Source organism: Apostichopus japonicus, chromosome 22 (assembly GCF_037975245.1).
Source record: "Apostichopus japonicus isolate 1M-3 chromosome 22, ASM3797524v1, whole genome shotgun sequence".
NCBI classification, from domain to species: domain Eukaryota; kingdom Metazoa; phylum Echinodermata; class Holothuroidea; order Aspidochirotida; family Stichopodidae; genus Apostichopus; species Apostichopus japonicus.
This window is the reverse complement of record NC_092582.1, coordinates 23,707,237-23,729,936: the sequence shown is the minus strand read 5'-3', so window position 1 is coordinate 23,729,936 and position 22,700 is coordinate 23,707,237. Positions and strand designations below refer to the sequence as shown.

The following is a 22,700-nucleotide window of genomic DNA, read 5'->3' as shown; positions in this document are numbered from 1 at the left end:
AATGTCTGTACGGTACGCGCCAACCTGTGGTGGCGCTCCGCTTAGATAGTGTCGAAAGAACCCCTACAGACCATTCTCGCCCCTCCTGACCAATACCCCTTGCTCCGCCACTGCACATACTCACTGGACTCGGACGTGGCTTGCTCATATAGTCTATAGAACTCTGTTCGGACTCGAAAGTACCATACTCGGACCAAGTAATCTCGGACTCGGCTCCGAATCAGAATAAGTTGAACTCGACTACATCAGATTGTTTCATATGCTATATGATGGAGTTTTCGATTGAATGGTTCTGATAGAAAGCGTATTAATAGCTATCATATGGTCAGCTGATTCTCTTTCTATATTATTTTACTCACTGACATGAGGTCATTTTCGTTGTGTAGTTTGCATATCACTTGGTAAACTTGAACAGATGTATTTTGCAGTTGTATATTGTTAACATATATGTTTTAGTTACCCTATAGGCATTTGTCGGTTGCGACTTCTGCTGGAAGGTCATATATAAACCGACATGCAAATTGGGGGTGCGGCATGTAATATATTTATATAGTAAAGTTCTAATACTCCGTATTCCCGCAAAACAGAAGAGGGTACTTTGTCTATCCAAATAACGGTTTCTATACGTTTGTCTTTGTTCCTGTATTATTTGGCGCCCTCAGCATTCCACTGTAGTTAGAAATACCCTTCCACTCCACCCCCGGGCCTTGGTGTCTATGCAAAACACGCGGGAGGTAACACGAATATTTTGAAACCTTTTTTTTCAGTTCTGACAGCTTCAGTATTTTGCCTTTTTTTTAATATTTCTCATAATGCTGCCCTCTATTCATAGTGTTGTAAGTACAGTTGAAAGTTCAGTGAAAACCCTTAAGTGACCCTTGAGTTGACCTTGACTTTATACGTCATTGTTATGGTTACTTTTTCTAACAATGTTAAAGTGCATCACATTGATGGAAATTACCTCAAAATACAAAAATAATGCAATGTTATAGCTCTCGTCAAGTGATTGTTGCCATGGTATCCGTACAACATAACAACGAAGCGGTTAGTAGAGCTACACATAGTTTCTTTCTACTTTCTAATTTATTCCCATTTTACACGAATACAACAAAAGCAATATAACGAATAGCAATATTATTGTAGGAACTATGAATCCGACCGCTTGTAGTTAGCATCAGGAGGCGATGAGAATATAAACAACATCAGCCCCAAGTCTTACATGTATAAGAACGTGAAGCTAGTATGTACATAGGTTAAGAAATATGTGATAGGTCTGATTTAAGTTCCGATGCTGGTTAAAGGCAACACGGTTTCTCATGAGTTCAAGCATCTATCAAAGTGATAATAATTAATCAAAGTGATGAAAACTTTTGAGTATTATTTGGTGGCGATTAAGTTTATACAGTAACCGACACCTGTAACCTGTAACCGAGAATATAAAGAAATTTTGTTGTTATAATTATATTTCACATAACACATTTACTCTTTTTGACCATCTTTGCAAAGAATCCGTGACACTTATCAATTCATTCATTACCAGATATTCCACGGCAAACTGAATCCATGTCTGTATGCACTAACCACACAGTTACTGATATCTGAATATAATGGTCATATACACGTTTTAAGGCCTTCAACGCCATGTATACAAACATGATCCATATCAAGGTCTGATCAAACTGCATATAATCCGTAGTCTTAGTGGTTGATTACATGTATTCTTATATTTTTGTTTATCTTTTACTACTTTTCCGAAAGTTCATTACATTCTACTCAGCCAAACAAAGTTCCTTCACTTACATTCTTCATATTTGTCACGATAAACACCAAGCCTATAGTCGTTACCGCATTAGGTAAATAAACTGCATTAAAATCGAAGTTATTGTATAAAGGATGTGAATTGGTTTGTATACTAGCATTATTTTATTACCATCTCTTTACCCCCCCCCCTTCCACCCCTCCCCAGCTTCAAGGGGAATTTAAAATGCTTGTCGTCACACCACTTGAATATGACAGGACCAAACAACTCTCAAATACATATTGTTAGGGTGATATATTATGTACAGTGACTGTTGTTTCTCTGTATGTAACACCTGTCCTTCCTGTTTGGAACGTTCTTATCTGAGCTTTCTCAATGGTAGATTGGAAGGAAATGAAATTTACAATTTCTTGAAATAATACTTTCTGATAAAGCTTCTGTTTAATGTGGTACAGCTCATTTTTGTACATACGGCTATCATAACAATTGTACCGCATGTATATTACCAGTTATTTCCAGTGACGTAATATTACGTCACCAGATTAGTTATGGTTCTTTTTACTGTTGTTTTTACCTTAATGTATCGTTCTGCTCCCCGGCAAGAAATAACCCACTACCACGTTTATTAACTTAAGCCCACTCATACTACCCCATCGCACGAGTCCTAATCCCCCTCCCCGCCCCCCCCCCCCTCTCATGGAAAGACCGAATAACGACGCTATGGCTGATCTGACATTGTTTCATTTCTGTTCCGTTTATTGAGTGAGTTTTTTTCATGGATGGCATAGTCCACACAATAATCCCAAAAGACTAAACTATATAGGCCTATCTTAGCAAATGAAGACAACATTTTCCCGAAAATATTCTTTTATTATCATTTTCCACCTCAATGAACCGTAGCCTATAGTAACAGACCATTTAACAAAATGAATCACTGAAAAAACAACTCAAGAAATTAAATGACATAAGACCGACATGAAAGTGGATAGAGGGCGGCAAACTAAATAATAAGGCAGTCAAATTGAAGGCTGGCAAACCAAGGGCCATTAACATGTTGGAAATCTTTAAGAAAATGTGAATGTTGCTGGTGTACAGATTAAGTTTAAACCAAATCAATATGTATTCAATACTTTGTATATTACTTTGGTTAGAAGTTACGCCAGAGGCTTCATTTCCGGATTAATATATATGAAAAAGTCGATGCTATAACTAAGTCCTTAAAGTGTTCACACATTGTCGCACCTTTCCACAAGTAACCAAAATGTGACTCATTTTCTTGAAACCGAAAAAAGACATAAGTCATGCTTTAAAATGTTACTATGCTAGAGATAGCAATAATTGAATAAGATAGTAAAGATACTTTTATCAGCTAGCCATATACTGTAGTCAGCGCTATATATTAGCGTACAGTACTTCGCAGCATCTATAATGTACAAAACAAATCTTACTGTCTCTACCCGCCGCCTCCCCATCTCCCTTCCACCAAACCATTAATATAACCCGCTGTACTACAAGTTTGTGTGCAAGGTAATGTATTACTTGTCAGCAACTTGCTCTTACAATACTTCAGTTAGAATGATAATTTCTTCTTTCATAGTATATTTATTCTTGTAAATATTCAGTGACGTCACGTTATTTTTCTCCAGGCTGTATTGTTTCCTTCACCCTTACCTCTAGTACCTGACGACTGCTTCAAGAGATGAACATTTTACACAAAAGTAGAGAATGAAACAAGAACCTTTGAACTATGTGGCAGATCCGTCTAGAAGTAAACCTGAAGCAAGATATCTAGATAAAAGATCAAATATCTTTCTGTGTGTATGTGTGTTTGCGTCGGAGGGACATCAAGCCACACTTAATTCACCCATCTTGAGAAACTGGAGGTAATCTAACCACATCTGCCCACCACTGCTAACGATGCGAGGAACGCATACAAATCTTAGAATTCACGCGCTCTTTAATACCATAAATTTCCACAAAGTGTCCTTCGAATATATTGTTTGCTTAATTCATCGGTGATCATCTTTATCATTGCTGTGCATTATATATACGGTGAAGTAATACTTGGAATCCTACTGAAAAGATCAATGAAAAGCGGAACTTGAATGTTTACAATAACAGCTATCCGCTTTAATCTCGTTCATAAATCAAACCTTTCTTACTTTGTCTGGTGGAATATCATATGTAGCCTAGAAAAAAACACGATCCAAAAACTGCAACTCCACTGTAATTATTCCTTTAATTAGTTCATTAAAAAATGAAATTCTTATTTCTTTGTTTGACACTGTCATTAGGATTTAACTGCGGAATTGGTAACATGAAGTTAATACAGGCGCGTATCCAGGGTGGGGGGCGTTGGGGGCGCGCCCCCCCCGGGTAGGAAAAAGAGGAGAGAAAAAAAGAGAAGAAAAAAGGGAAAAAAAGAGGGGGAAAATGAGGAGGAAGGGAAAAGAAAAAGAAGGAGAGAAAAAGGAGAAAAGGAGGGTGTAAAAAAAACGCCAAGACATTGGGAAGAGTAGGAGAAACAGTGACATCATTACAGCGCTGATCCCTATTATATACACATGGCCGGGTAGCCAGTGACGGAACGAGGATTTCGGAAGGGGCGTGCGCTTCACCCTACCCCTTACACCGACAACTCCATTTTTGACGTTTCCATTTTTCCTCTCACACTAATGTATCTATATATATACTAAATATGGTCTATCATAACGCGAGTGTGTGTATGGACGCCTTAAACAATTGTGCTATGAAACCAACTGTGGCTGGTCTCGAACTCGACCGAGTCGTTGGGGAACATGACACATTTCGGGAAGAAAGCGACCGCCCCCCCCCCGAACATATTTTTTTTTTATGATATCGCTGGTAATTTCGAAATAGAAAATGCTTACAGTAGATGCAACTTAAAAGGCAATGGGAAGTGTCATTTCCAGCGATCTGGGAGGCATTTTCGGCCAAAATTTTCCTGTACGCTTCGCGCCAACTCGTGGTGGCGCTACGCTTAGATAGTTTGCCTACAGGCTTCGCCCCTCCCTTGGCAAATTATTCGCTACGCGCCTGTTCGAATTTGTAAAGCAAACAGCAGATATCACATGATATCAGTGAGCATGAAAATGGCGGTTCCAGGATGAACAGTCTCAAAACTGTCGATGTGCGGGGTCATAAGAACCCAATTTGATTTCGGGGGGGGGGGGGGGGAAGGCTGTAACGACTTGCCCGAAAAATATAACGTAAATTTTTTGCGCGCTCCGCGCGCGTTCAACATATCAATATCATATAAACAAGCATCGGTTATTACATCGCTTGCCATCATGTACTGTACGGTCCGTGGAAATTGCGCAGTATACCGCAAGATGCTAATGTTAACAACGGATTGTCCTATGTAGATGGAGAAAAAGCATTATTAGGTCCAATTATGTCTAATTCTCTTTTACATTAGTAATGGCGAATTAGCCGGCCAAGCTTTATTTTAATTATCAAGGAGATATTTTTTAAACTATTCATTTCCTTTATCTACATCATTGCAATTTATTTTTCTTTCGGTAGGAGCCCCCCCCCCCCCCGCCTCCTACGCCTATGTGTGCGGTAGTGTTCGGTTTCGGAAATGTCTGGTATTTTTTCATTTCCTTCAACCAAGTTTTATAATAGCCGTTTTAAGAGGGTTTAATATTTGTACACAAATCCATTAACTGTGTCTGAATTTTCGAAAATTTCAGTCCAACATTCTTCATCATACTTCCCTCTACTCGTGTAATTTTGACCGGTCTGTTAGAGGTTCAAGGAGGTTTTTCTATATTGGTTGTCCATTGATGCCATTTTTTGCAACATTATGGGTATGTTTTGAGGTGAGTTTATTCACGAGAAATGTGAATTTTCAAATTCTGAACAAATAATGGGCTGAAAACCTTCAAAAGTGGGGCTGTCGGGTATTGTGGGCCGCGACGTAGAATCACCTACAAAAGCAATGATCCACAGGACATGCGATGAGGTCGAACATGATGTGTAACTGGTGAAAATCTTCAAAAAGGTTATGGATGAAAAAAAAACTATTGGGAAATACTTGGTTCTCAGGCAAAAGTGTTCATCTGGTTAGTAATTTTCAAGCCCGAGAAGTGCCATTTCCGGTGATCTAGGGGGGGGGGGGTGGGTAAAAAACCCAGAAATTTTCTTGTACGCTGCGCGCCAACCGATGGTGGCGCTCCACTTAAAAAGTAATTCGCGCCCCCGGGTTAGAAAATCCTGGATACGCCCCTGTTAATAACAATAATATCTATAAGAGCAAAGTATGTATATATGTATACTGTTTATTGTGATGTTAACAGTTTGACAGAAGTATAGAATTTAAATTATGTATGTGTCAGTAGAGAGGTAAACGAGTAGAGAGCTGACTGAGATTCATGGATTCTGGAAGCAAGAAAGACTGATTTTGCTCCAATTCCTTTGTTTATCACTGAGTATTTTCTATTGATTCTATATTTCGAGAGATGATTTTAATTTATGTATAGCCGTTGTTTGTATAATGAGGGACACACAGAGGCTACTTTGGGGACAGAATGACACTCAGCAAAAATAAGGAAACCGTGAAGCAAGGGGAAGGTATCTGGAAGTTGATGTCATAAATACCACCTCCCCCAACCCCCCTCTAATTCTTTACTTTACATCACATCTTCTAACGCTGACGTAGATCAAGTAACTCCGGAAACCAAATTTATCTATAGAAATTTGCTAGGATGGAACACACGGAGGGTATAGGGCAACATTACTGAAATGAACTGACCAGACTTGCATTACAAGCAATAGCCGAAGGAAATGTAAATAATCTTTTACCTGCCATTGACCAGTCTGTAGATTCAGGCGGCGACTACCCGCCCCCGGGTACCGGTTCCAAACTGATTAATAAATGAAAGAGACTCATGTAAATTATAAGTGCAACTTTCATCTTTCTTTGTCTGGAATGAAATCATAAACATTATATGCACCGAATTTATGTTGTCTCTCGATGATAACTTCATATCAGCTGAGTAATCAATCTAGTTGATTCCTTAATTTTGATCTGATCAGTTTACTATCATTAGCATCTCTTTAATATAGCTGATCATTTTATAATCATAATATCTCAGTAACAATACCGATCAGTTTACTATCATTATCATCTCGGTTGTATACCTGATCAGTTTACAACCATTATCCTCTAAGTTACATAGCCAATCAGGTTAGAATTGTTATCTTCTCATTAGTATATCTGATCAATCATACAATAATCCTACATGAAACATGTGAAACAACTAAAATAGGAACGAATATTGATTTGATATTGAGATTAAGAAATCAATTCATGATAGTCGAGTATTCGATTCTCAGATCAAGAATGATAATCCATGAGATGATGAACTGATCAGAGAATACCCAACGTCAGTGACGTCATCACACATCACGAAAGTCATAATTAAACACTGTTTAACAAAAATTGGAGGAAAAAAAGAAGAAAAGGATTTTTTGTTTGAATAGCTTAATTAAGTTAAATTGTGTATTTAAATAATAAAAAAAAAACATTTTCATAACCAATTAACCAGTCTCCATGTAAGAGGACTGCTGGATCTAAGAGCTTTCCAATTCGGTAAAGGAAGGTTGTTTGCTTAACGCTCAGGTCTGTTTTGTTTCATGTTCTTTAAACTCTACTAAGAATCAATCATAGGTGTAGGAACACGGTGAAGGTGACAGCTGATACCTCGCTTTGCAAAGTGGATAGAGTGGTGGGGGGATTGGGGGTCAGGAATAAGTTATGAGAGTGTCAAAAAAAAATTAATTATATATTAAAGTTTTATACACTTAGTAACTCGTCCAAATATCAATGATTTCGAAAATTCTAAATAATGCACAAACTTATGTGACTTTGACTACATCTTTTTTGAATCTCTCTCTTAGCTCTTCTTCACGAGATAATTTAGTAGCTATTACATTACACACATCTGTCTACAGTAGTCAAATATTTACTGGTTCGGGCAAATGTGTTGTTGACACTAACTAGAGAGTTGTTATGGAAACTCCCTGCACTAACTACTTATGTCTTTGAAATTGATCAATGATGACACATCAGCAGTGACGTCACTCCACCATTAACAATGGGGAATCTCGATGTGTCTTTTATAATCAGAACAATGAAAGAGCGTACAATGTGTACGAGTTTGAGAAATAATACTAATTAATTTAAATAATGAATTTAGGTAGAATACTAGTATACAGATATGTTATTGTACAGGGAAATGAAACATTTGATTGCTCGTGATGTTTGTGAAACTATCCCGGTTATCTAGATATTCAGTTTTACAATATGCTAAATCTATGCTTTTTTTCGCGCACGGGAAACGTCTCATGCCGGTAATCTGACCTAGTTTCGAATGAGGTGTAACAGAAGTGTTAGACACCACCATCGATCCCAGAAAATACACACACAGCTTCCTACCGTCGGTAATTAGACACTAGTGTACAGTCAATACATGCAACTACGGTTAATACCCACAACACAGTGTACAAAGCAGCGTGGACATCTCAGGTCTAGATCAAAGATAACAGTGTATCACGTTTCATTACTGCCTGCATTGGGTAGCGAAAAGAAGAAACGTCATTTGCAAGCAACGGAAACTTAACTTTTCAGAGCGCGGCACGCGGTTTAAGGCGAGTCTTCAATGCCTTTAAGGTAAATTAAATGATGACGTAGGCTTCTCAGTGCAGTCCTAAATGTTAAATGTTATCCACAGTTTTAAATATTATTATGACTCAACTTTAATATTATTTTTGTTAATAGCTGACATACACTATCATTTGTCAATGACAAATTTGTAATAGTTTGATATGTCATTCGACGTCATAGGTATTGTTTTACTTCTTATTGTATATTCAGTGGTGCATCTGTAGGAGCTGACATAATAACCTGTGTGTCAGACTAAGTAGTTCAGTTAGTTTACGAGCCTCCAGTAATTAAATGAGAATTTATTGATTTTAACATTGTTTAAAAATACAACCTGAACTTATAGCAGTGACTTTATCGATCTAATAAAATATATCAAAATTAAACTTCTACTTTTATTTACACAAACAATCGAGCTACTTGTGACATGCGTGAAACTACTTGACAACCTATCTTATAGTCAACAATCAGAGATAAAATATGCATGAAAACTTAAGTGACGTACTTAGTGAAATATTTTAGGAATCTGATATCAGAAGATAACCCTCAACAAAGTTTTCACAGATCTCTGTTTAAAGTACATTGATAATAAGGTAGCACTTATGATGACTCGAAATAATCATACAAAGATTGACATACATCTGTCCTGAGAATTTGTGTTTTACAATGTTTGCAGACTTTGACCTCTGCTGATCTCAAATGACAGTTAACCTTGAAATAATTTTTTAAAGAATATCTTCGGTGCTCTGTTTCCCTACTAATTTATTTTGAGTCAGATGTAAGATTTCCCCCAAAGTTCCATGAATTAATCTACAACAGCAGTAGTACAAACCAGTCTGAGATTTGATGTGAATGTGTCCCTATATTGGCTACCTCAGTATGAATATGTTTGCCTTGGTGGTACAGCTTGTTGTGCGCATGTCTGCTCGAGTACTTACTGCGACGCTTATTGTGCGTTTATTTGTTCAGGTATTGGTGACGCAAGACAGGATCCAATAAAATGTTATTATATCGATTGATTTGAAATTAATTAAAACCTGCGATATATGTAGCTTAATTAGCATATCAGCACATACTTAATTTGTTGTTGAATAATCATGGTAAGACTTCCAACTAGTATTGTACCTTTGGTGTAAGCAGACGTACTTTATAGCATTCATATACAAATCATTGCACCAGTTACTGATCCTATTTCGCTGGTAATAAATAAACTACAAACATGGATGCCTTAACTATCCCTAGCATGTTACGTTAATTAAATGCGATATATACAAGTGGAATATGGTTAGTATATTTGAAGTTTTTCTTAAGTAACTTGTTTAATGCTTCTATACGTGTTATGTATACCTTTTCTAATTACTTGATCCCATTTCGCTGGTAATAAATAAAACACAACCATGGATGCCATAAATATCCTTACATGTTACGTTAATTAAATGCGATTTATATGAGTAGAATATCCTTAGTGCTTAAATAGCTGGTTTCATGCTTCTACACGTGTTATGTATACATTAGTCTGTTCATTAACTCTTACACACCACATACGGAGTAATTTCCAGTCCTGATTGCCTACCTACTTTGTGATATATTTAATGATAGCTTGCTCCTTATGCAATATATTGAAATGTAGGACTATAATAATTTGAATAATTTAGAAGAAAGCATATTCCAGATATGCTCCACATGGTGTACATTTATTTTATTTATGACACCCAACTCTCAAAGCGTCCATGTATTAATATTATATGATCATACTTTTAATGTACTGACGTCATTTCTTTTACCTTTGACATTTCTTGATTTCAATGATGGCGGGATCGATGTGACCGGAATAGTCTCTGGTAGAAAATATCTTCCTGGAGACGCCTTATCAAAGATAACTGAACCAAACCTGTGAATATAAGTAATGATAAGAATCACATCATGGTAACCATTCTAATGAGACTGGCGTGTTATCCATCTAATATAATGAAGAAATTTAAATACCTCATATGTTCAGAATGAGATATGAATGATATTGTGGATCAAATTAAGGCGGATAAACGAGATTGGAGGTCAAATGTTGGTATACATACATGGAAACATAATGACAAGTTTATTTTGAAGTGTAACAAAATTCCTGCTTACGAAGCATTGTGATGTATCAAATATAACAATTAAATTTCCATCGGAACCTCAATCCTTGATCTCCAGTTCTGTAAAAATATAGTTTAAGTTGAAACAATGTTACTATAGTTCGTGTTATTAAGTACATGAAATGAAAATTTAATTAGAATTTGGGAAGAGGGAGTTAAGAGCATTCCAATTTTTAATTAGCTTAACGACAATAGGTAAAGGTGAAATGAATAAAAGCGTTAATGCTTGAAGTCAGATTGATTAAAAGTGTCGTTATGTGTTTAAACGTGTTTAAATTTACAGACCAAACACTATTCACCTTGGTTATATTTATAAATTTTCAACATGTATTACCGAGTTTGTCATCCTGTACAATGTGTATTACGCCATGTGGCTGAGGTTAATACAATGTGTAGTGTAATTGTGTGTGTGTATATTTATACAAAATGGGTCAAAAAAGTTTCGAGAAGATAGTGACTTTCCTTAATTATGTATACAAAATGTGGGTTTATGGTTCTTCATTAGCTTAAAACTTAGATCATGTCTCACGTAATCGTTGATTTATTGATATACGAGCAAACAACTTAAAGCATTGAATAATTGACTACGCGTTATGTATAGGCTATGCCCACCCGTCACGAAGTGTACACAACCTTATCTTGCATTCTTATACCTAGCGGTCTATGCGTAGAGCATTCATCTTTCTCTTAATGCGTTCTGAAAGCGTAGATTCGAGATATTTAGGCACAATAACTTAACATGTTTTAACCCTATTCGCTGCGACTTGACGAAACAAAAACCACGGATGTGCGACCGACGGAATACAATAACCCACAGATCTCTACTAACTGTATTCCCAGGAACATAACACCTCTCCTTCGGTTTATTTTCTGTTTTATATTCCTTTTATTTTTACTTGGCGACCATGTGACTATCACAGTATACTGCTAAAAAGTTTTAATCAGCATAACACCATGATTCATGTAAAACATCGCAAATCATTACGCAATGAGTTCATTTAAACAAGTGAATAACTGTCTTGTTTTTAACTCGGCAACAAACAATATATGTACCATGGGCGTTCATGAACCATATCAGATTTACTTTTGAGAAGGTGGGGGGGGGGGGGTCGACTTCGATATCAAGTAGCTTTGCTGAGAAGGATATCAAGGTGTCTTTGGAAGCAGAGCATGCGGTAATTGTATTATAACTTCATCAACTGTACATTCAAAGGCATATTGGTAGGTATTCCTGGTTTCTGTTATTGGATGGGTCATGCGGTCACCAAGAGCCCCCATTGCCATCTGATGCAGTTTTGAATGGGTTAAATTTTAAGCTCTGTAATTTATGAGATTCATATTTTCCTTTACTGATATTTATGGCAACACAAAAATACAATTTAACTTTATAGTTAACTCAACTACAATTATTTAAATCCTTTTTGCTAACTTTTATTTTGTTTTAATTTGTTAACCTTTTTTGAGTAGCCATGTTTGTAATTTCGACAACTAAAATAGTATTTTATTGGTTGCTTGCTTGATATACATTTCAGTCTTGCTAGAGTATCAAAATCTGATCACAATTTGGTTTTTTTTAACAATAAAGTAATAAGTATTGCTATTTTTATTGCCATATTTTTATTAATAACGATTTTCAATCTCTTCCGTTTAAAAATGTGTTAAATAAATTGTAGGCCTACATAATTGAAAAACAAATATTTCAGAGGTTTCAGTCAAAGGTAATATTTATTCCTTATAAAACTGTACTTTAGAATATTTATTTACTCGCTATAATTATTAAAATGAAAATACCTTGTGTATCTCTTATTTTATCCTAATAAACATTCCTGTCATTTTTAAACCTAATTCTTAGTAAAATTTTAACAATAAACTAAACAAAGAACATTTTAAACAACCCCCACCCATCCTACAACCCTCTCTTACGAACACTCTCTTAAAATAATCCCTATTAATCCATTATATTTTGTTTTATTTATTATAACATCCTACAGAATTCCTTTCTCGATGACCTAATTATTGAAATAAATCCAACTTAACTAATTAAATGCAATCCTTGACATTAAAATACAGCAGACTTTACATTCTCTATTGTTAGTTTAATATTGATAACTTTTATTAATCAAATTAATTCCCTGCTTAACTGTTATGATGATTCTAACATCTACACCGTAATACTTACATCAGCTCCTTTAAGCTTGTACACTGTGAGGAGTAAGACAAGATGGCCGCCAACTCTTCATTAGTTAGACTCCTGTTGTGGTCATAGATCTGCAGCTTCTGGAGAGAACTCAGGATAGAGAGAGAGAGACCAGACTGAATGATAAGGTTCAGACCAGACTCATCAACTCTAGGAGAGGAGTGGTATAGACACACACAGGAGATAGGAATCTAGAATAAAAGAATAGAGTTACTGATAATACAGTAGATATAGAGATACATAGATTGGATTTGGTAAGGATTAGAACAATTATTATGATATTATAAATAATAAAAATGACTAAATAAAAATAATGGAAAATGAAGCAATAATAAAGATCATTTAGGTCGTGTATATTTGTTAAAAGGAATAAGTTTATGGAAAGGAAATAAGTGGTTGGTTTTAACGGGAGACAAATATTAACAGAAATAGTAAGATTAGATTAAAGGGAAATAGGGTAGTAATGTAGTATTAAAGGGTTAGTTTCATTGTTTTACAATTAAATGATTAAATAATGGTTTTATAGATAGTAAGGTTTAATAAAATAAGAATGTGGGGTACATATTTTAATTTATTAGTTAACAGGAAACAAATCTCAATGACGGGTTGATAATTATATAAAAAAGGGTAAATAAGAATTGAGATTATTCTATCTTTTGTAGAAAATATTGATCAAATTTATTTGTGTTACAAATTAGAACTTTCAGAATGAAAATGTAATTTAATTGTAAGTATTCGTGACTTATGTTATAGGAATCATGAAAAAGAAACTTCTACTCCAACTACTACCAGGTTTTTATAAAGTTTAAGGAGATTTGGAAGAATTATACTTCAATCAATAGGTTGTTTCTTTGAATAAAATGCAATTTAGAAAAGCATGTGTAGATCAAATTCAAGTTTCAAGAGAGAAAGGTTATTAGGCTTAAACTCAAATTTTAATATTCAAATTATTTAATTATTGATCCAAATCCGACTATTCTGCTTGAATTATAATAATTTCCAATTAATACGATTTGTTTCACAGATGATATCTATCTGTGTTTAGTTATCAAATTAATTCCTAAGTTACGGTTTGTGTGTGACATATAACTTCTAATGGATTTTTTTCTCGAAATTTAGCATTTTTATTTCTTTGTGTTTGTAGATATTCCTAAATTGGGTATTGCTTATGATATTAACTTTCTAAACTTTATTGTATCTTCCAATTAAATAGTATCATGCGCTTTTTTTTACAAATAATATTGTTATCTGGAAACACTTCATATCCTTAAGGGTTTAATTATACTAATTAAGTATTACTAATTTTCAGTTTAATCAGTTCGATAGGGTCTTCGTTGTAATATCTTCTGTTATTATGGAGTTCAGCGGGTGTGAACAGATAGCGGTCAAATGTAAATTAACAAACACGAGAGATTAATCAGTTAATTATAAGTTTAATGAGAGGATGGCGCCCTTTTAAAACTAACGTTAGAGCTACGGCTCTGCCTAACGTCTGCTGTGGAGTGTTGCAGCGTAAAAGAAATGGCGCACATTCAATTTCAAAACCATTTTTATTTTTAATATCATGCGCCATAAGTCTGTTGGCCGGCTTGGAAAATGACGTACGTTTTTTTTATAATTAAGTGCGCAAAATTAATACAAAAACAGCTGTGAGTGGAACACCACGATCTAGTTGCTGCTGGAATGACATGGACGAAAGAGTTCTTTTTAATAAATATTTATTGCATTTTATTATTATTAAACTTAAATTGGAAAACTGTTTTATAGAGGCTCAAAGCAGTAGGCCCTATACAAACTATATTTCCCATAAGTGTCAGGTATTTCGGCAGGAGTTAGGTCATTCAGAGAACTAATAATCAGTTATAATAACATTATTTCAGTCAGCCTGCTCGGTAAAAAGCTGCAGGTTTCTTACACAATTTGCTCGAATGTCCGACCTGGTAGATTAATAGTAAGTTAGGTGATTACAATAATAATTGTGGGATGTTATAGATTGACTTGTATTAATGCCTAGTATAAGGATTTGTTATGTACGATTAAAATCGAGTTAAACAATTTTCTGTGATTTAAGAGTTTTGAAGGGATAACAAATTTTCTACAGCTTGTCTGTGGATACTTTTTCTTAGCTAGAATGGAGTTATTGTTTTCGAAGTAAAGGATAGGCATCAGCTCACCTAGAATGTTAATCGCTGGTTTTATTCTTCGCTTAATGTAAGATCCCTAAAGAAGGCCCAGTGTCTCGATTGCATTTTATTCAATCCCTTTATATTTAAGATATGCTTTAACTTGGAATCTTTTGATAATCAGTCAACAACTAGGCTAAGATTTTATTTTTTATGAGTTACATTTGCTAAGCATGTCCTCTTGCTAAAAGTAGTACTTCTAACTTTTCGCGGGTGATGTTTGAGATTTCTAACATAACCTAATTGTATTACTAGTCTAGCCTATAACCTACCTAAGTTTGGCCTGGCCTTTGTACACATCCTAGCCTATGCCTTCATACTTTACCGTCAAACTATCTCTCTGATCAATAATTACTGTTTTAACTATTAACAGCGGTTCCTCTCCATTAAACAATCCATCTTAATAACCACTGAAGAAGTCAATGGTAACAAACAACGTCCACGATTATACTACGTACTCTGCAACTCCTGCAACATAAAACTAAACCATTCAGTGAAAGATACTATAGATGTGAACAGGTATTCAATAGCATGAGTCACCGATATTCATATACAGGTGTTTCCCAGCTGTTCGCGGGTGATTTTTGACATTTGTTACATACATTTTGGCGCCAATAGAAGTAAATGTACGACGGACGTAACGTTATACATTCCTGGTGAAAACAGACAGTTTGAAACCTGACGTCGATTGGGTATGTAGTAAGGAAGGGGTCAAGGAAGTAAATAATACAACACAACTTATATCAAGTAGATCAAGCAATCACTGACATTTCTCCCTAAGCGGTAGGGTGTTAGTCCCCCACCCCCTCCTCCCCCACCACCGGTTAAAATTTGGGTAAAAAGCATTTGATGTACACATTCCCCCAACCTATTATCTGCTAGTGGATGCATAAACAAACAATAAACACAAAACAAAAGTTTGAATACCGTCTGTTTCAAATGATTTAAGGAGTACATGTTTAATGAATATTAAAACCTACATGGAATAACATAAATTGAATATCCTTGTTCAGTCATACACATCTTGCAGACACATCGTGCAGACAAAACGTGTCTGTGTCAAGTTATTATTTTTTTACAAATAATCACTTGATCATCATGAAATTATTGGAAGGAATGTAACTACACAACTTTTGTTCATTCCCTCCCCACCCAAGCACCTTTGTAATTAATTCTACTCCATGTCAGTGCTGGATTATTCAGCTGAATCTTTGCACCAGCAAAGAGAGTGTCAGGCAATCAAACGATGTTTTGTCTTTTTACGTACCTCGTAATTGCTCAAGTCAAAATACTATGTCGACATTTCACCAACAATGTTAATTTTCTCCATTTTAACTTAGTACCATCCTCATTAAGAAAAGTTTATTTTTTGAGTTACAATAAGAAAGAAACCTTGATTTCGAGAAATGCAATGGCAATTTCGAGAGAAACGTACAAGTTTGAGATTAAACGCTAATATTTTTAGATGATAAGTCGACATTTCAAAAGTTTAAGTTTAAAACAAACAAAAAATCGACATTTTACATGAAGGGAATTAAAAAAGAGGTCGAAATAAATCGAAGAAGTTTATTTTTTAAATAATTTAAGTATAGTTTAATATTATGATTTTTTTAAATACAGATGGCAATTTTAAGACAAACTTGATTTTCAAGAAAAGGGTTTCAAATTTGAGAGAGGGTTGAAATTTCCAGAAATGTTCGAAACTTTCGGGATAAAATAACCAATATTATGATAAAAAAAATTGGAAATTTCACAGTAATGACAAAATGTGTATTGTTTGCTTATAATTGGGATGCCTCCCGACTCCCTCCCCAACCCATTTTTTATCCCTTCCTACGCCAATCAAATGATTTGTCTCATGTCTACATAGATATGGGAAAGGGTGTAGAACATAAAGGAGGAGGTGCATTTTGTGGCTAATGTGTGTATATTTCTGATTAAGTGCATGATTGTGCATTTATTGAGGGGGCTGTATCGGTAAGTTTGCTTCTCCAATCCTGAAAACGGATCGACTCTCCTGTATGGTTTAGTACCCAGTAACGTGGGTTCATATTCCAAAATTCTCCGACAAATTTAGGAAGGGGAATGAACCTTTATGGTTAGACTACAGGTGGATTCGAAAGTTTTGATGGTGTTGCTGTGGAGTCGTTGAATGCAATTCCATGTAGGGTGCTGTGGGGGTCCTTCGACTGAAACAATTCTGAGGCGTAGTGAGACTATAATTGTTGTCTAAACTTAAGGTTGTTCTAAAGAATACTAGTGTTAGTTTGAAAACTGAACTGACCGATGTTAAAATCACTTTTGTATAATTGCATGGAAAATCAGAAAATACAGCCTTTCCCCTCCAGTTATTCGGTAAATAGACGTTGGGTGGACATGTTGCCAAACCAGGTATTATTCTTATATACAATAATGCCTGACAAAGAGGTACATTTTAATAGCAGATGTATAGGTTATCTACTACTTGAAATCGGTTCGCAGGACTAGGAGAATTGGACCCCTTCTCAACCCCCATTTTTTTTATATTGGATCAAGGATATTGGGGGGGGGGACTGCAAATTCCAACTAACTTAGGTAGGGCCTACACTATTATGGAAAGGCCAGAGTGGAAAGAAGAAGTTTAAAAACGGAGGAGGTGTGGTCGTTGGCTTGTTGAAGGCAAATCTCAGTAGCCCCGTCCCCTGAAATTATCTTGAAAATTGATGTTAAATGTTGCACTCCGAGGCATAATTAGACTACCAATTGGCTTCCTACACCATGCAGTTTTGCCTAGGAATACTGTTTCTGTAAAGTTGTAAGCGGGCGGGGAGGTGTGTATACCCGTAGCAGTGGCCTTTTTCTCAGCTGTATGTAACATTGCCCCCCCCCCCCCCCCCCACCCCGACTTCTATCCTAGTGTATAATTTGAGAATTTCTGATTAATGTTGAAATATAACCAAAATACTTTTATATCGTCATTTCAAAAGGTTTTAGAAATAATAAAATATTGAATTCTTTCCAAGCTTGTAGTAAAACAATATCCTGAAAAATGCTTAAGATGTCTAATTATTTTGCTGTCTTGATGACACTTGTAGTGACGCAATAATATCACGATAGATTTCGATAGTCGATAATACGCGTTTTCCCTTGGAACTTACACTAGCCTCTTATCTATGCTTTACTGAAGCCACGACCATCATGTTTGTTTTCATTATTTGCATATTGTGTTTTCATTATATATTTTGTGCAGGACCCCTTTTTATGTTTGGACTTCGGAAGATATGTTGTTAATATTCAAGAGACCGTCTAAATTGTAATTTGGTGAGTTGCAGTGTAATAACTATTTTTTTAAATATTTTCCACAAGACCTGTAAGACTCATAACATGTAAACACTTTCAAGCTGCTGTACAGGATTCTATGAATGCATCATTACCAGAAAATTGTCGAGGTGTAAATAATGAATTTACATTTTGCGGTATATCGTTGCAGTCCTCACTTTTAGATCTAACGAATTTGCCATTTTGTTGTAAATTGCTATTATTTGAATTGGAAGTTTGATCATTATCTGAAAAAAGAGGGGAATTTCCCTCGTGGCCAATGGCAACGACTTGAGCAAGTCTCATCTTCAAAATCTTAACAAACCAACGACACAGCGTTTGAAGATCGGTTGTACGGTTGTACTTCCCTGTTGTTTAACGTGATTCCCCGAAGCTACAGCACTGGCTTACTAATATGAAGATATTGCAACATATACCAGATGGTGAGCACGATACTGAAAGAAAAACTGAGTATATTGCAATTTGTCAAAGAAGAAATCCCATGTATCAGTTGAGTTACTTTCATAGCGTTAGGCTATGCACGTACTACAAGGAGAGGCCGTCATAACGTTGAACTTCAATGATTTAGTTAAATTGTAGTTACAATATTCGATAGTCCGCAATGCCAGCATAAAGCGTGACCTATGCTTAGCACAATGTAGGACTACCGTGGCTGAAGTGTGGTGGTGCTAGCCTGTTAGTTGGTTACAAGTTGAAAGGGAGGTTTCCTCCCTCGGAATACTTTGATCATATTAGTTAGGAAGTAGTGTTCTACAATTTGAAAGATCATCCAACTATCTGCAAAGTTTTAGTCAAATTTAGTCATGAAAACCTTCTCCTAAAGTACTCTGGAGTTGTTTCCTCTCCTGAGATATTGTGGATTTAAAAGAATAGTCCAGGTCAAAATTTCTTTCCTATATATGTTAAAGAGGAATAACATAATCTAGGCATTCTGGTGAATTTGCATTCAATTCTTATGTACCGTTTTGAGATAATGACAGTTGAAATTATCTGATCATATTCTACCAAAAGTCAACTTGAAGCAAACAGGTGTGATGTCATAGTTGCACACTGACAAATAATGTTTTTTTTTCTTTATTTTTCAGTCTATTGATTTGACATTGGATTGGATCAGGTTACTACTGTAGTTGTTTAAAGGCATATTCACATTATGGATGCATCCAATTGTGGAGTATAAAATTAATATTAAAGTGAAAAAAAACATTATACATCAGTTTGCAACAAGACGTCTTACCTATTTGCTCCAAGTTCACTTTTGTTACGAAGGTGGCAACTTCAACTGTCATTATCTCACAAAAGAGTACATAGGAATTGAATGCAAATTTCGCTAGAATGCTTAAAGATTATGTTCCTTTTTAACATATAACTTTTCTTTGACCTGGACAGGCTGGACTAGTCCACCCTTACTGGTCTAGGACAACCTGTTATTGTAACCTGGTAAATTACCAGAGATTGAGATTCAACATTCCATATTGTATACATGTATTATTGTAATTTGTGTCACCCAAAAGACTGCAGTGCTTTACACCACCATACTGTAAGTTACATAAGTAAGTTTTGTAAAGTATCCAGAATTTCCAGTGTTTGTGCTGGTAATGCTCATTCCCTGTTGACTTAACTTCAGCTTCAATATCACAAATCAAATATGCACCTTTTTACATAATTTACTTACAAAGAAGAGAATGGATCTTTTACAGGCCTTTGTGACGTGACATGTGAAGTTGCTTGCCCACAAAGACCAATGTTGTGTTATTTTGCTATTTGAATGCAAAACTTCCTTAGATCTTTCCAAAAGTTCCCAAAACCAAACACTGTAATATAATTACTACATTAAAAAGATCAATGATTGGATCATACTGTTTTCTACCATAGTTTTATAATTATTGTGGGTAACCTTTAGTTTCTGAAGTCTTCTGAAATTTCTGAATAACTAAGTTGATTTCATGTTAATGTTTCACTTTTGATTTAGAAGTCACTGAGGCTCCAATGGCTCCAGGATGTAATAATTCAACCGTAGGAAGAATCCCTCATTTAGTGAATATGAAGACAGAGACTGTACTGGATAGAGGAGATCAGGACGTATGAACTGTTCAAGCGTCTTTCAGTATCCTACACTTCTTGACCCACAGAATGTATAGGAACGGTAAGAATGAAGTAAATCTATTTTGCTGTGACTTGAATCACCAAACTGCTGGCTAGCAAGCATGGTTAAGGAAGTTAAATTCCCCTGCCACTCTTTATCAATATCATGTCATAAAAACATTTCTTCATTGCATATTTGAGAGCTAAATACTGTTTAAAACAAACACATTTAGAGGGCATTCAAATACCAGTGTGAAGCAGTGGATGCTCTAATACATCAATGTTGTTGTCTTTGCTTTCACAACTGTCCCAGTAACTTCATTTCCACTTATGCCAATAGACCGTCAACCTGCCCCCCCCCCGACTCCCACCAGGGCTTAGATTTATACTTCATAAAAAAATTACATTTTCTCTCGGATAACAGGTATTTACATGCCTTAAACTTGGTAAAAGAGGACAAGAAGTCTCAGATATGTTACAGAGCTCTTCTGAAGCACCCGGCTAGGGCTCAGATATATATTCCACAGAGTAAAATTAGATTAAGTATTTCTATTACTGACATGTCCTCATGTGCTCAATATTGCTAGCAGATTGCAAAAACTGTGTGAAAATACTGAAGATTTGGAGAGGAGAGCTTTGCAGTACCCTTGTAAGTCCAGCCACTATAAACAGAGAGCACAATTGGAAATACTTCATACTCATCTGAGTATATACAGCGGTGAATACAGAATTGTCACTTGCGCTTGTTTAATTTTTAAACATTGCTGAGCCAGTCACTGCAGTTGGTTTAAAAATCTAATTGGTCTCAAAATTGAACTAACTTTAGCGACTTAAAATAAGTGGCCCAAAATTTCAAATATTGACTTTTTTATCTCAAGATTTTGACCTGATAAGTCAAAATTTTACTTTTTCATCTCAAAATGTTTTAATTCAAAATTTGGAGGTTACAAGTGTCGTCATCTGCCAAATTTGTGGGAAGAACTGATTATATTGGATAGCAATTAACCAGCTGAACAGGGTACTCTATAAATCTTTGGTGATCTAAAATCTGGAAAGAGACCCCCCCCCCCAGAGAGTGGTGTAACTAGGTCAATGTAAGTAATGCAGTCTCCAGGGTCCTGGTGCCATTAAATGAAGAAAATTAATATAAAAACACCCATCCACCAAAACTGACACACTAAATTAGATACAATTATCTCCTGATGAGTGGAAATTCAAAAAACATTTTGTCCTCAACAGGAGAGAGAGGTGCGAAATCTCACACATTTCTCAGTCAAGCCCAAACATGGTTGGATTTGTGTGAGGTTGGGCTCTCCTTTGGGAGCTCATTTATATCACTGCACCACACCTTTATATGCCACTTCCACTAAACAACGGAAATTACGGTTCAAGTTTGATGGTATACTGGTTAATTGTGTTTACACTTCCCTGGTTCAAGTTTGATGGTTTACTGGTTAATTGTGTTTACACTTTCTTGGTTATTGGAAACTGAAATGTACTTTCCTTCCTATAGACATATCTACATATATCTATTTCTGACTGACATTCTCAATATATCCTATCATTAGGACTTAATTTTCATCACATCACTTTCTTTTCTCTTCATTAAGTTAATGATGAGTTACCCTGAAGCGAGCTATTAGGGAATCACCTACTCTACCTGTAGTTACCAGTTTTTGATGGAAGTTTCATACTGTGCTGGCAAGGACAATGAATGGTTCATCATCTGATATTTCCTCCATGTGATGGTAATCACATTAATGGTTAGTGTAGAACAGTGATAGTAATGTTTCAACAACCTCTGGTAGATTTTATGGATAGCATCGCAGATCAAGGAATACTCTTGTTTCACCATTCACTCTCACTAAAAGAATTTTATTTAAAGTTTTAACTCATCCACTCAATATACAACTGACAGAATTAATCCTTAGCAAGGGTATTAAATGATCGGATTCTTGCTGGATTAATCCAGTAGTTGGTAAGTTTGTAATGAGCTTGCCATAACACAATAGCTGCCTAAACACCCTCTGGTACATTTTACCGTTTGCCAAACTGAAATAAAATTGCCTCCTGAGACTCAAATGAATAAAGTCTTCTAGAACTCCTGACACTCCCAGAATGGTAATACTGGAAGACAACTTGTTGGTTTGTATGAAAGTAGCTTGGGTTACCTAAAATATATCTTCTGTTTAGGTATTTATTTTCTTCAGATTCAAAGCAAAAACCTGAGTTTTAGATATTCTATAATGATGTAGAAACATTCAACTCAGTCTGTATTGCTGAGCTTTGTGTTAGAGGTATTTGTAATGAACACTCCATCAAACAACAAAAAACCTTA

The 22,700-nt window shown here is 35.6% G+C and overlaps 1 protein-coding gene across 8 annotated transcripts in view; it reads right to left on the bottom strand.

Annotated features, from left to right (window-relative positions):
• Nucleotides 1–22,700, bottom strand: part of LOC139963618 (uncharacterized) — a 343,329-nt gene that overhangs the window by 279,403 nt on the left and 41,226 nt on the right. For 3 of the 8 annotated variants that reach the window (XM_071964574.1, XM_071964577.1, XM_071964575.1), the window contains exons 7-9: nucleotides 12,762–12,970; nucleotides 10,232–10,338; nucleotides 6,587–6,648 (exon numbers count right to left, since the gene is read on the bottom strand). The exons of 4 other annotated variants lie outside the window; for them this stretch is intronic. In XM_071964574.1, the coding sequence (XP_071820675.1) occupies nucleotides 6,587–6,648; nucleotides 10,232–10,338; nucleotides 12,762–12,970 (378 nt within the window). The remainder of the gene's footprint in view (nucleotides 1–6,586; nucleotides 6,649–10,231; nucleotides 10,339–12,761; nucleotides 12,971–22,700) is intronic. One more of the 8 variants, XM_071964579.1, reaches the window with a different exon arrangement.